This window comes from Lissotriton helveticus, chromosome 12 (genome assembly GCF_964261635.1).
Source record: "Lissotriton helveticus chromosome 12, aLisHel1.1, whole genome shotgun sequence".
Classification (NCBI taxonomy): Eukaryota; Metazoa; Chordata; class Amphibia; order Caudata; family Salamandridae; genus Lissotriton; species Lissotriton helveticus.
The window spans coordinates 283,883,345-283,898,061 of NC_136073.1; the positions used below are offsets into that span (position 1 = coordinate 283,883,345).

The 14,717-nt window shown below is 38.9% G+C and overlaps 1 protein-coding gene across 1 annotated transcript in view; it reads right to left on the reverse strand.

Moving 5' to 3' along the window:
• Positions 1-14,717, reverse strand: part of LOC144798009 (ATP-binding cassette sub-family C member 12-like) — a 2,245,771-nt gene that overhangs the window by 277,463 nt on the left and 1,953,591 nt on the right. The window contains exon 25 of the mRNA XM_078668799.1: positions 1,376-1,565. Within this exon, the coding sequence (XP_078524925.1) occupies positions 1,376-1,565 (190 nt within the window). The remainder of the gene's footprint in view (positions 1-1,375; positions 1,566-14,717) is intronic.

Consider the following 14,717-nt stretch of genomic DNA (forward strand, 5'->3'; position numbering starts at 1 on the left):
ACATACACATTTTTAGGTGTTGTCACCCACCCCTCCCTTCTTGGCCTATCCTTCATTGAAAGAGTGATTTGAATTTTCCTGCTGCATGCCACACAATTATGGCTAGGGAAACCAGTAAATTGTGGAATAACTATGTCCATGGGTTACCCTTTTAAAAAGATGATGAGGAACGCAATTTATAATTTTATAACATATGTTCAACATAATCCATTTATGTCCAGGCCCTATACATGGCTCCTAAAAGGATAGCACAGTTATAAGGATTATGCTTTTTTCGGAAACTTATATTGCATGATATGAGGGACCCCTAACATCAGCAATTAAAAATTTGCAAACGCTTACATCTCAGAATTCATCCAGGATTATGGAAAAAATTGTACACATTGGTGCAACCAAATGCTAGCTGTGATTTTTGAGCTTTAGAGGATCCCTGGTTGGAGTTTTTACATACTCAGAATAGATATGTGTTGTGATATTTTTCATCCTGCAGGCCGAGCACACTGGACAGTGGAAATGTATGTATTTGAGTCTGTGATAATGTTTTAATTGATTATTTTAAATTTCAATATAACATGTATACATTTTTCAGTTATTATTTATAGATGAACGTATGCCTGAAGCATTACCATCAATATTATGTGACCTTTGTAGCATAAATAATTGATTGTATGATGTATCACAAATGACTTCTACAGAAACCCTGTTTTTGAATTTTCTAAGGAAGTGATTTTATGTTGATGCTCAAATGAAATTTATGATTGCACATATTGAGATTGAGGTTTAATATATCATGAGATTTTAAATAAACTATTTGGGAAAAGGAGGGTGAGGAGTGCTTGGTGACTAAACATTGTGAATATACTTGATGTTGCATTTAGTTTATAGGCATGCATACAGGAACAGCATTTGACTAATATTTTGAGTAAGGACAATATGATAATGGTAATGGATCAGAACAGAGGGAGGCAATGAAGATAGACATGTAGGAAAAAAATGGTGGAGTATGCGTTACATTAAAAGTTTGTTTGGTGTATGGCTATGAGTAGGACACCATTTCCATTTTGCCCTTAATAGTGTTTTTGCTTCTTGCTAACATGTGTATATACACTTTTTGGTTAGAAAGAAGAAGGATTTATCTGTATAGCTGAGTTGACATTCATGAGTGGTGGGGTTTCAATGAAAATTTAAATGGGTAGTGTGTTGATGCTTTGTTCTTTCAGATGGTAATAGAAAGAGTTTTGCTTGTATGTGCTTTAACACACAATAGAACCCTTTGTTCAGTCTGTTTTAATTACATAAGAGCAGACAAAATCAAATATAAGACATATAGCACCACATAAAACACAAGATACTGTTATATGATAAAACATCTTACCAGAGCCGGTCCGCCCAACAATCCCAACTGATTCCTGAGCATGAATATCCAAGTTTAGCCCTTTTAGGACAACTGGTGTGTTTTCCCGATATCTCATGTGATAATCTTTAAAAGTGATTTGTCCCCTAGTTGGCCAACCATTTGGAGCTTTTACAGTACTGACTTGATTGGGTGCCTCTGGAACACATGTCTGTAAAAAAATACATGTACAAGAACTGAGCAAAATGTATTAAACAAATAAATCAAATCCTCTAACTTTGAAAACTTCCCCTTCGGCATGCAGATAGGGAGATTATAGAATAAGACAATTAAACAGTATAAATTGTCATGTTTTAGGTTGTTCTGCTAAACAAAATGCAGACAGCAATACACATATAAAATTCAGCAACATTAGAAAAAAAAATAATAAAAGAAATCAAAAACCTATCCAAATTCACGTTTTCATTAGATAAATAGTCCTCATAAATACCTTTTCAGCCCTCTGCGCTCTAGCCCTTTAGATCTATGCCCTGTGGCACACACATTGTACTAGTAAAATGTCTTAGTCACCTTTGCCTTTCTAACCATGACATCCTCACTATGGTTTGTATCTTTTCTGATGCGATATAGATCTTTATCAAGTATGTTTGGTTGTTTAATATTAGAACCCAGCAAAAGACAATATTGCAGAAGGGATTTGCGGTGTTCGATATCGCGCGCCACCTGTGCAAGGTCAGTGAGTGTCAGTTGTTTTGCCCTGCCCATAAGCACACAAGCTCGTTTCAGGGTGACAGTTGGTGGGACGTCAGTTATAGTGGAATCTGTTATGAGACAGCGTCCTTAGTGCTTGTTCGCACTTCTGTGCCCATCTGTGGGAACTTTACTTTTATTGTTAATAAACTTACTTTTTCAACTGATCTTCGACTTGACTTCACTTCATTCATCGTGGCGACAAGGTGTACGTGAAGTTCCCACACAACACCCACTATCAAGAAACCTGAGATGTCCACAGGAGATGATGATGGTCCTACTGCCCCACCACCCGAAAATATATATATATTTCCAAAGTAGTGTCTAAAGTAGGGGGGAAAGGGGGAGTAGAAAAGAAAAAGAGACCGCCTCTATCTTGAAGGGTTGAAATCTTCTTCACTAGTCGGTCTATGTGGTGTCTTCTATGACCGCATCTAGAGGGAAACACAATGTATAAACATGCATCTACGTCTACTCTATTAGACAATTCATTTATTCCAAAATAACATTTACCCTAATGACAAAGGCTAATGCTTCTCTCTTGGTTGATGATTGATACTGCTTCCAGAAAACAGCTACTGTACTGAGAGACAAAAACATATAGGCATTAAAATAACATAATAGCTTGTTATAGTTCTTAGGTGCTCTTTGTATTGTTACCCCTAATTACCTGTGCTGTTTACTAGGAAGCACTGAGTTTCTTCACCTGAAATTCTTCTATTGTTTTTCAATATCAAGGTTACTGCCTTAGAAGTTTTTAATTTCTGAAATTGCCTATGAGTAATTATAGCCTCAAATATTTATGTGCTGTGCTTGCTTCCTGCTAAGTTCACAAAATAAGTCACTGCACCTTGTCCTTTTTAATTAATTAAAAGCGGCAATACCAGAGACTGGTACAAAGATCAGGTACTCTGAGAACTCCCTCAGGCGGCCATTTCTTCGTGTCCCTGGTATATGCCTCTTACGTTGCGCATGCGTTCACAAACTCTGCCAGAAAGATATTGAATACTTCTTCAACACCTCGAAAACAAAAGCGTCTCTCAATGAATGTTTTTTTACACAGAAACAACCATGCCCGACGAGGAGACACTGCTCCTCACAGGACTTCTACAGTTGAAGTGTGCAGTTCCTAATTGAAACGCGCAGATTGTTTTTATTGCCGGTCACGTGCTGAGAAAGACTAGACCGCCAACTTGTCTCTGGCCATGTCTTTCCAGTTCCGACATTTTCTGTATTATAGTTCCTTATTATTCTCAGGCAACATTTCAAAAGAAGTTTTGAGCCCAAAAGTCTCCTTTTCCAACGCGGATATTTAGACTGTTCTTTGTCTTGCATGATGTACAGTAGCCACTGACAGGTCTTGACAGTACCTCCCTCCAAAGAGGGTCCTCTCCTTTTGGGTTTTGATGGATGAGCTTTATGGAAGCTTTTAGTTAACGAGTGTGCATGCATGTTAGAGGAGGGTTCCCATGGTCTTTCCTCTGGCCGGAACCCTTTCCATTTCACTAAATAATACAATTTGTTCCTGGAAATCTTATAGTCTAATATCCTAATGGCTTCGAACTCTTCTCCTGACTCTACTCTAATTGGTAAAGGAGTTTCTTTGAGTCTTGCATTGACAGGATTTTGCTTCAAGAGTGAGATATGAAAGGCTGGGTTAATCCTTAGTGATTTAGGAAGCTGTAGCTTCATCACTACTGGATTCATTGAAAGACCCAATGAACCTAGCCTGAAATTTTCTATTCCCTTTCAATATTAAGTGTTTAGTGGACAACCACACCTGATCTCCCACCTCAAACTTGGTACCCACTCTCCTTTTCTTGTCTGCTTGTTTTTTTGTAAGATTCCTTTGCTTTGTATAAGTTTCTCTGAGCCTTTTCATAAGAGTTCTTCAACTCAGTCACTACCTCAGCGACAGCAGGTATTGCGTCATCTTGCCTACCTAACATTAATTTAGGATGTCTACCGGAATTTAAATAAAACGGTCAATATCCTGTAGAGTCATGTATGGCATTATTGTAAGCAAATTCTGCAGTCCACAATAATTCGGACCAGTTTCAATCCTGTTCCAGCAAATAGAGTCTTAAATACTGTTCCAACTCCTGATTTACCCTCTCTGTCTGTCCGTCGGTTTCAGGGTGGTAACTGGAAGAATACCGTGTGTCTATATTTAGAGTGTGCATACATTTTTTCCAAAATGTTGAAAGAAATTCAGTTCCTCTATCTCAGATGATTATTTGTGAAAATCCATGAGCTCGACCCACATGCTGATTGAATATTTGCGCTAACTGTGGCGCTGTGGGTACATTCTTTAATGGAATGAAGTGACCCATTTTATAAAATGAGTCTACCAATACCAATATCACAGTATTAACCCTGACTGGGTGGAAGATCTATGATTAAGTCTAACGGTATGCCATGGATGGGGTGCATTGGGTAGAGGTTGTAATAATCCCTGTGGGGCTTGTCTTTTTGGTTTTCCCTTAATGCATAAGTCACAAGTTGAAACATACTGCCCCACCTGAGCTGCCATGCAGGGCCACCAGAAAAATGTCCTGATCAACTCCAAGGTTTTTTTTATGCCTTTGTGGCCAGCCAAACGATCATCATGACACCCTCTCATAGCCTATTCTTGCATTTCTTTAGTTGGAAGATACAATTTCCATTTGTAATACGGAAGGCCTTCTTTAATGGTTTTCCTGTTGTCTTCTCCAACCCAATTCTCTAACTCCTTGTCTGAATAATTCTTTCGCATATCCTCGGTGAATTCTTCTAAATAAACAGCTCCTATGATTTTCTTCAAAGTAATGATGGGTTCTTTTAACCACTTGGCTGCTAAGGCACATGATGCACTTCCATTGACTTTCCATTGAAATCAATGGAAACTCCATGACGAGTTACCCTTGTCATTAGCACTGAAGGGGTTAAAGGAACGGATTGGTGTCACTACATCGCGGTTTTTTACAACGCATTCCGTTACATCGGAATTTTTACAACGCAGGATCCATTACATCGGATGCCATTACAACGCATGGCATTACATAGCAGATGCTATTACAACGCATGGCATTACATCGTAAGTATAGGTAAGTATAAAAAATGTAATTAAGTTAATTTAATTAATTTAATTTAATTAATTGAATTAAAATACATTTTAAAATAGTAATTAATTTTATTTAATAAATTTAAAACTATTTATTTAAATTAATTTTAATAAAAATTGTAATTAATTTTATTTAATTAATATAATGAAATTAATTTAATTTAAATATTTTTTTAATTGTAATTAAATTAAATTAATTAAAATAATTTATTTAATTTAATTATTTTAATTAAGAAATGTAATTAATATAATATAATTAATTTAATTTAACCTAAAAACACCCCTGTACCCCAAAACCCAAACCCTGCCCTGAAACCTAAAAACACCCCTGTACCCCAAAACCCAAACCCTACCCTGAAACCTAAAAACACCCCTGTACCCCAAAACCCAAACCCTGCCCTGAAACCTAAAAACACCCCTGTACCCCAAAACCCAAACCCTGCCCTGAAACCTAAAAACACCCCTGTACCTCAAAACCCAAACCCTGCCCTGAAACCTAAAAACACCCCTGTACCCCAAAACCCAAACCCTGCCCTGAAACCTAAAAACACCCCTGTACCCCAAAACCCAAACCCTACCCTGAAACCTAAAAACACCCCTGTACCCCAAAACCCAAACCCTGCCCTGAAACCTAAAAACACCCCTGTACCTCAAAACCCAAACCCTGCCCTGAAACCTAAAAACACCCCTGTACCCCAAAACCCAAACCCTGCCCTGAAACCTAAAAACACCCCTGTACCCCAAAACCCAAACCCTACCCTGAAACCTAAAAACACCCCTGTACCCCAAAACCCAAACCCTACCCTGAAACCTAAAAACACCCCTGTACCCCAAAACCCAAACCCTACCCTGAAACCTAAAAACACCCCTGTACACCTGTACTTATTTTAAAAATTACTTTAATTAATATAATAAATAATAAATTAATAATATTAAAAAACATAAATAAATATATTTAATTATAATTAATATTAATAAAATAAAATTAAATTAAATACTTACCTATACTTACGATGTAATGCCATGCGTTGTAATAGCATCTGCTATGTAATGCCATGCGTTGTAATGGCATCCGATGTAATGGATCCTGTGTTGTAAAAGTTCCGTTGTAAAAGACTCCCGTTGTAAAAGTTGCGATGTAACGGTGCATCACCAAAGGAACTCTCACATCGTCAGAGGAATTCATTCTGGATAGGGCATCGGCTTTCCCGTTCTTCATTCTGGCTTGTATGTGATCACAAAATCAAACTCTGAAAAATACAAAGACCATCTTAATTGTCAAGGAGTGAGCATTTTTGCTGATTTCAAAGACTGTAAATTACGGTGATCTGTCAACACTGTCACACAGTGTTTAGCCCACAGAAGATAATGCCTCCAATTTTGAAATGCTTCCTTTACAGCTAACAACTCCTTGTCTGCGATAGATTAATTGGTTTCTGGTTCCGACAATTTTCTCGATCTGTAAGCCACAGGATGAAGTTGTCCCATCTGTTTGTCTCTCTGAGACTGAATCCCTCCGGTGGCAAAATATGATGTATTCGTTTCCACAAAGAAGGCTTGTTCTGGGTCAGGATGCATCAAAATTGGAGCAGTTGTGAAGGCTTTCTTAAGAAACTGAAACGCTTCTTCAGCTTCTTTGGACCAATCAAACTTCTTCCCTTTCTTTAAAAGTTGAGTGATCAGTGAGACCTTAACAGAGAAATTGGGGATAAATCTTCGGTAAAAACTTGGCAAAGCCAATACAGCTTTGTATTTCCTTCACATTTCTTGGTGAAGACCAATCTTGTATGACTTTAACCTTTGAAGGATCCATAGCAACTCCTTCAGCAGATAAGAAAAATCCAAGAAATTCCACTTGATCAGTGTGGAAGGAACACTTTTTAAGTTTGACAAATAGATGATTCTCCAGTAATATTTGAAGAATAGCTCTCACATGTTTAACATGATCCTCCATGCAATTTAAAGATATCGTCAATGTAGACGACAGCTACTCTATCCAAAAACTCACAAAGGAAATCCTAGAGTAGATGCTGAAAGGCTGCAGGTGAGTTGCTTAGTCCATATGGCATCACTTGGTATTCGAAAAGGCCATATTTAGTCCTGAAGGCTGTTTTCCAATCATCATCTACGGCTACTCTCACCAAATGATATGCCCCTCTTAAATCTAGTTTGGTGTAGACTTTAGCCCCCTTGACCGGGTCCAAAAGTTGCAATATAAGGGGCAGAGGGTACCGGTTCTTTACAGTTACTTGATTCAATGCCCTGTAGTCTATACAGAAGCGAAGAGTACCATCCTTTTAGGTTGAAAGAACAGAGGCGATGACACAGGAGATTGGGGCGGTCTGATAAATCCAAACTTGAAATACTCATCTAAATATTCCTTTAAGTAAGAATTCTCTGCTTCTGTCAGGGCATAAATGCGACTGCATGGTAATGTGGCCCCAGGTTCCAATTCCATTTTACAGTCATATTCATGATGCGGTGGAAGCTTTTCGGCATTTTCTTTATCAAAGACACTGGCTAAATCTTAATATTCTTGGGGAATTTCTTTTGTCTCCAAAACACATGTACTATTGGTGAGCTGCACTAATTCGGTGGTTGGAGATCCTACAACTCTTGAAAAACAGTTATTTTTGCAATGCTTGGAGTTCATTTTCACTGTTCGTCTCTCCCAGTCAATAGTGGGGTTATGTTCGGACAGCCATGGCAATCCTAGAATTAGCTGAAATTGCGGTGCATCAATGAGATTGAATCTTATATATTCATGATGATCCTGTAGCCCAACCAATTCCAAGGTCTCAGTTTCTTCCGTGATTGGACCAGAGGTGAGGTTAGTACCATCCACTGCCTTAATCACCTCTAAATGTTTCTTTTTGATGGCCTTGATTACAATTTCTTGGGCATACTTCAAGTCGCAAAAATTGCCTGTAGCGCCTGAGTCAATCATGACCGATACACCATTAATTTCTTGAAATCCAAATTTTACAGTGAAGGAAACTGTCAAATGCGGAGACGCTGATTGCAGTGTTTTGACTAACTGTTGATGCTCTGGAGTTGACTCCTCAATGTTTCCCACCAGGGCAACTCCCTCTACTGGTGGGATCTGTCTTTTAAACCCAAACTAATCTTGGTTTTTTTTGGACACTCTTTCACAAAGTGTCCAGAACCTCCACAATACATGCACACATTTTTTGTTCGTTGCTTTTCTCTTTCCTCTTTGGTAAGAGGGCCTCTCATGGATCCTATTTGCATGGGTTCCTCTCAGGTGGTATTTTTGGTCTTGTTACCTTCTGACTTGATTCGATCTAATCGAGGAACAAAAGATTTGAACTCTTTCTTCTTTTCAAATCCCCTCTCTAAAAGTGGATGATCTATTTTCAGGACCAGATCTATTAATTCTGAAATTTCCTGCGGTTTCTTTGGTATCTGGGCTAGGGCGTCCTTCAATTCATCTTTGTGATCACGGTAAAATATGGCCAATCGTTTACTTTCTGGCCAGTCGGTCTCCACAATCAATTTAATAAATTGCGCAATATAAGCTACTAGGTCACGACTCCCTTGCTTAAGGTCCAGCAGTTCATTGTCCTTAGCTTGATTTGCGGTCCTTCTGTAAAAAATTCTCAAAAACTCCTTAAAAAGTTTGAAATCATCCAAGGCTGGATCATTACGAGAAATCAAAGGCATTGAACAGGTAGCGGCATCACCGCTCAAATAGGACAGCATGAAGGCAACTTTTGCTTGATCCTCCTTGAACACTACAGATCGGCATAGACAATGCAAGGAGCACTGGGTAGGAAATATCTGAGCCCTATGTGGGTCCCCACTAAACCTCTATGGATTAGACAAAGGAACAATCGGAACCATCAAGTGTATTACTTGAGTGTCAACTTAAGCTGCTGATCTACGGGTTGGATCTAACCCTGGCAAAGGAGTAGTACCGGCAAGAAACCCATCCATTCTCTGCTTTATTTAATGATTCTCCTGTTGGGATCTTTTAACCTCTTCCCTCAGACTTCTATTTTCCTCAGCTGTTTTCCCCAGTTGGTTCTGCAACCCTTCTAAGACTCCCTGTAGGGCCTATTAGTCAAAACCCTCCGCCATATCGACTGGGGTGGACAAACTGGCACTTCAATCTGTCAAGATGCCTGAGATGACCACAGGAGCCCATGTTGGTCCCACTGCCCCACCACCTCAACCACCACCCGAAATATATATATATATATATATATATATATATATATATATATATATATATATATATATATATATATATATATATATATATTCACTGAAAAAACCATAGGTTATAGACCATATATAGTTAGGAATTAGCATTTAAAAAACCTTATTTTACTCACACAAAACCATTGAAATTCCATATATAGTTAGTTGTACTAACTATATATCGCGCACCCGCAATCCACTGCTGATCATGTCACATTTTACATCATTCATGACATGGTCAGTGACATCACTGATGACATCACTGATGACATCTCAAATGACATCACTGATGACATCACTGATGACATCTCAAATGACATCACTGATGACATCACTGATGACATCTCATTTGACATTACTGATCACATCACTGATGATATCATTCATGTGATAATACGATGAACCTCTTCAGACTCCAATATAACCTTAGATACACTCAGTGTAAACAGACACTCACAGACTGTCACTCATCCATGGAGTTACTTACACACCTAGTCAGTCATGCAAAGAATCAATCACACCTCCATTTTCACAACTAAACAGTTATACACACCTTACTTATTCAAACATATACTAAAACATATTTACTCACTTATACAATCCTGGATACAAGTTCACAATGATCCATACAGCCACTCACACATTCACTGGCTCTTATGCACAGTTATTTATATATGTCAACTCTCACATGTACTGTATTTTACATATGTACTTACTTTGACATGTAGCACTGAGATATCTATTCACTCACCAATACAGTCATGCACACAGTCAACCGCCCATACAGCTGTTTCCACATGCACTTTTGAACCCATACATCTATGCACAGAGTCACACACCTCCCAGCCACCCACACACACACTCAGTGTCCCATACAAATGCTTGGGCAACCAATCAATAACCCATATAGTTACTCATATAGCTACTGATCAACACATGCAGCATTTTACAGAAGAACAGACATAATGATGCACAAATTAAGACAGTTTAGTCACTAACCCATGCACTCAGTGAGACACATTTAACCACTCACTCATACAGTCAGTCATGCACCTACTAAATTCTTCATCCAGACACTTATACATCCACTCATTCTTAAATATGTAAGACATATTTTAACTTTACAGAAAAACACAGTCACTGGATGTTGTCATCAGTGATGTCATCAGTGATGTCATTTGAGATGTCATCAGTGATGTCATCAGTGATGTCATTTGAGATGTCATCAGTGATGTCATCAGTGATGTCACTGACCATGTCATGAATGATGTAATATGTGACATGATCAGCAGTGGATTGCGGGTGCGCGATATATAGTTAGTACAACTAACTATATATGGAATTTCAATGGTTTTGTGTGAGTAAAATAAGGTTTTTTAAATGCTAATTCCTAACTATATATGGTCTATAACCTATGGTTTTTTCAGTGAATTTCATTGGTTTTTTAAAAGCTAATATCTACAGCTGTAAAATGTATTCTTCTTTAAATCCAAAAATATATTTTATATGTTTATTAATAATTTTTTTTAAATATTTTTTTTGTTTCGCTCCCGGTCCGCGAACCGGGAAGCTTCCCGTTAGCTCAATTTGATGCCGCGACCCGGTCCGCGAACCGGGAGCTAACCTCGCGAATTTTTTTTTTTAAAATGTTTTTTTTTCGCACATATAAACCTCCTCAGCCACCCTCAGAAAACCTAGGGGGTCAAGATAACTCTACCGTGCCCCCTTCTACCCATTCCGAACATTATTTGCCCTCCATCTTGTATCTTAATTCGACCAAAACACAAAATGGTGGACTCCCGGAACGCTTAAGGTCCGCGAACCGAGGCGCTCAACGGTTCGCGTACCGGGTCGCTCCCTGGGAAGATAAAGGAAATAAAAAATAATCAAAAAATCCAACAATCAATTAACATACAGCATTTGAAAAGACTATCATTCATTTTTCATTGTAGTACGCTCCCCAGAACGCTTCCCGGTTCGCGGACCGGGCGCTAACCACGAAAAAAAACAAAAAAAGTTTTTTTTTTTTTTTGCCCCGCGGGGCCCCTTTAAAACCTCCACATTAAACCTAGGGGGGCAGCGAGGATCTACTATGCCCCCTTATAGTTATTTCCCCCTTTGTTTTGGCCTCCTCTTGTCTCTCGATCCTACCGAGAGACAAGATGGCGGCCGCTCCGGACTGTTTAGAATGTTGACAGACACCGGAGAGCCAATCAGCTTCGCTACGCGAAGTTCCGGTACGCTTAAGGTCCGCGAACCGGGGCGCTGCCCGGTCCGCGCTTACAGATATATATCTTTTTTTGAACGTTAATTTCTCAAAATCCACTGCAGCACATATATTGAGACCTACAAAAGGCACATCGGGCTACCAGTCCCTACAATTTAGCCAAGTTTCGTGCAAATCCATTCAGCCGTTCGGGCTAAAAGTGAGGCTAACCGCCCTATGGAAAACTCAATGTTAAAAACACGTTTTGGGACCCCCCTTTTTTCTCGGCCCCCCCTGGACGAACCCCCCCCAAATTTTCAGGGGCTGCTCAGAAACAAAATGTTCCATTTTCCAGAAAATTTCAGCCAATTCCGTCCACAAACGCCAAAGTTATTAGACATAGAATTTTCAAAAATCCCATAGGGAAAAAATCCTAACTATATATACCTACTGGCGACCGCCAGTAGGTAATATATATATATTCACTGAAAAAACCATAGGCGAACCGGGAGCGAAGAAAAAAAAATATTTAAAAAAAAATTATTAATAAACATATAACATATATTTTTGGATTTAAAGAAGAATACATTTTACAGCTACAGATATTAGCTTTTAAAAAACCAATGAAATTCACTGAAAAAAACATAGGTTATAGACCATATATAGTTAGGAATTAGCATTTACAAAACCTTGAAAATTCACTGAAAAAACCATAGGTTATAGACCATATATAGTTAGGAATTAGCATTTAAAAAACCTTATTTTACTCACACAAAACCATTGAAATTCCATATATAGTTAGTTGTACTAACTATATATCGCGCACCCGCAATCCACTGCTGATCATGTCACATATTACATCATTCATGACATGGTCAGTGACATCACTGATGACATCACTGATGACATCTCAAATGACATCACTGATGACATCACTGATGACATCTCAAATGACATCACTGATGACATCACTGATGACATCTCAAATGACATCACTGATGACATCTCAAATGACATCACTGATGACATCACTGATGACATCTCAAATGACATCACTGATGACATCTCAAATGACATCACTGATGACATCACTGATGACATCTCATTTGACATTACTGATCACATCACTGATGACATCATTCATGTGATAATACGATGAACCTCTTCAGACTCTAATATAACCTTAGATACACTCAGTGTAAACAGACACTCACAGACTGTCACTCATCCATGGAGTTACTCAGACACTTAGTCAGTCATGCAAAGAATCAATCACACCTCCATTTCCTCAACTATACAGTTATACACACCTTACTTATTCAAACATATACTAAAACATATTTACTCACTTATACAATCCTGGATACAAGTTCACAATGATCCATACAGCCACTCACACACTCACTGGCTCTTATTCACAGTTATTTATATATGTCAACTCTCACATGTACTGTATTTTACATATGTACTTACTTTGACATGTAGCACTGAGATATCCATTCACTCACCAATACACTCATGCACACAGTCAACCGCCCATACAGCTGTTTCTACATGCACTTTTGAACCCATACATCTAGTGAATCAACTGCTCACACATCTATGCAGAGAGTCATACACCTCCCAGCCACCCACACACACACTCAGTCTCCCATACAAATGCTTGGGCAACCAATCAATAACCCATATAGTTAATCATATAGCTACTGATCAACACATGCAGCAGTTTACAGAACAACAGACATAATGATGCACAAATTAAGACAGTTTAGTCACTAACCCATGCACTCAGTGAGACACATTTAATCAGTCACTCATACAGTCAGTCATGCCCCTACTAAATCCTTCATCAAGACACTTATACATCCACTCATTCTTCAATATGTAAGACATATTTTAACTTTACAGAATTATACAGTCACTGGATGTAGTCATCAGTGATGTCATCAGTGATGTCATTTGAGATGTCATCAGTGATGTCATCAGTGATGTCATTTGAGATGTCATCAGTGATGTCATCAGTGATGTCACTGACCATGTCATGAATGATGTAATATGTGACATGATCAGCAGTGGATTGCGGGTGCGCGATATATAGTTAGTACAACTAACTATATATGGAATTTCAATGGTTTTGTGTGAGTAAAATAAGGTTTTTTAAATGCTAATTCCTAACTATATATGGTCTATAACCTATGGTTTTTTCAGTGAATTTTCAAGGTTTTGTAAATGCTAATTCCTAACTATATATGGTCTATAACCTATGGTTTTTTCAGTGAATTTCATTGGTTTTTTAAAAGCTAATATCTGTAGCTGTAAAATGTATTCTTCTTTAAATCCAAAAATATATGTTATATGTTTATTAATAAATTTTTTTTAAATATTTTTTTTTTTTCGCTCCCGGTTCGCGAACCGGGAAGCTTCCCGTTAGCTCAATTTGATGCCGCGACCCGGTCCGCGAACCGGTAAACGTTCCGTTTGCGCAACTGCCATGTTAGAAATCAACATCGTGACGCGTCGCGTTGTCGCGTAATGCGTCTTATGACGCGCCGCGTTAGCGCACCCGGAAGTGCTCCGGTACGCGAACTGAGACGCGAAGCGCAGCTCCCCGGAAGCGATCAGGGGCGCGTCGCGAAAGCGCGACGTATCGCGTTGCCGCGTAATGCGTCTTATGACGCGCCGCGGTAGCGCACCCGGAAGTGCTCCGGAGCGCGAACCGAGGCGCGAAGCGCAGCGACCCGGAAGCGATCCGGGGCGCGTTCCGCAGCGCGTAACATAAGCGTAACAGGTCATGTGACTTGTTAATAAAACTTTTCATTGGTTCATTTCACTTTTGGTTTCATAATGATGTAAGGCTAGGTCAGGTGACCTAAAAATAACACTTTTCATTGGTTTAGAACTATCGTTTTTCCCAAATGATGAAAACCCCTCCTTCTTTCCTCACTCTGACTTTCATCTTTGTGAGAGGAAGACCTTTTTTGATAGTTCAGCAATGGCTTCATTGGTAGCTTCAGCTGGTGGACCCCCACCACCACCACCACCTCCTCATGGGAAGAGAGGACCACCTCCCCAGTTCATCA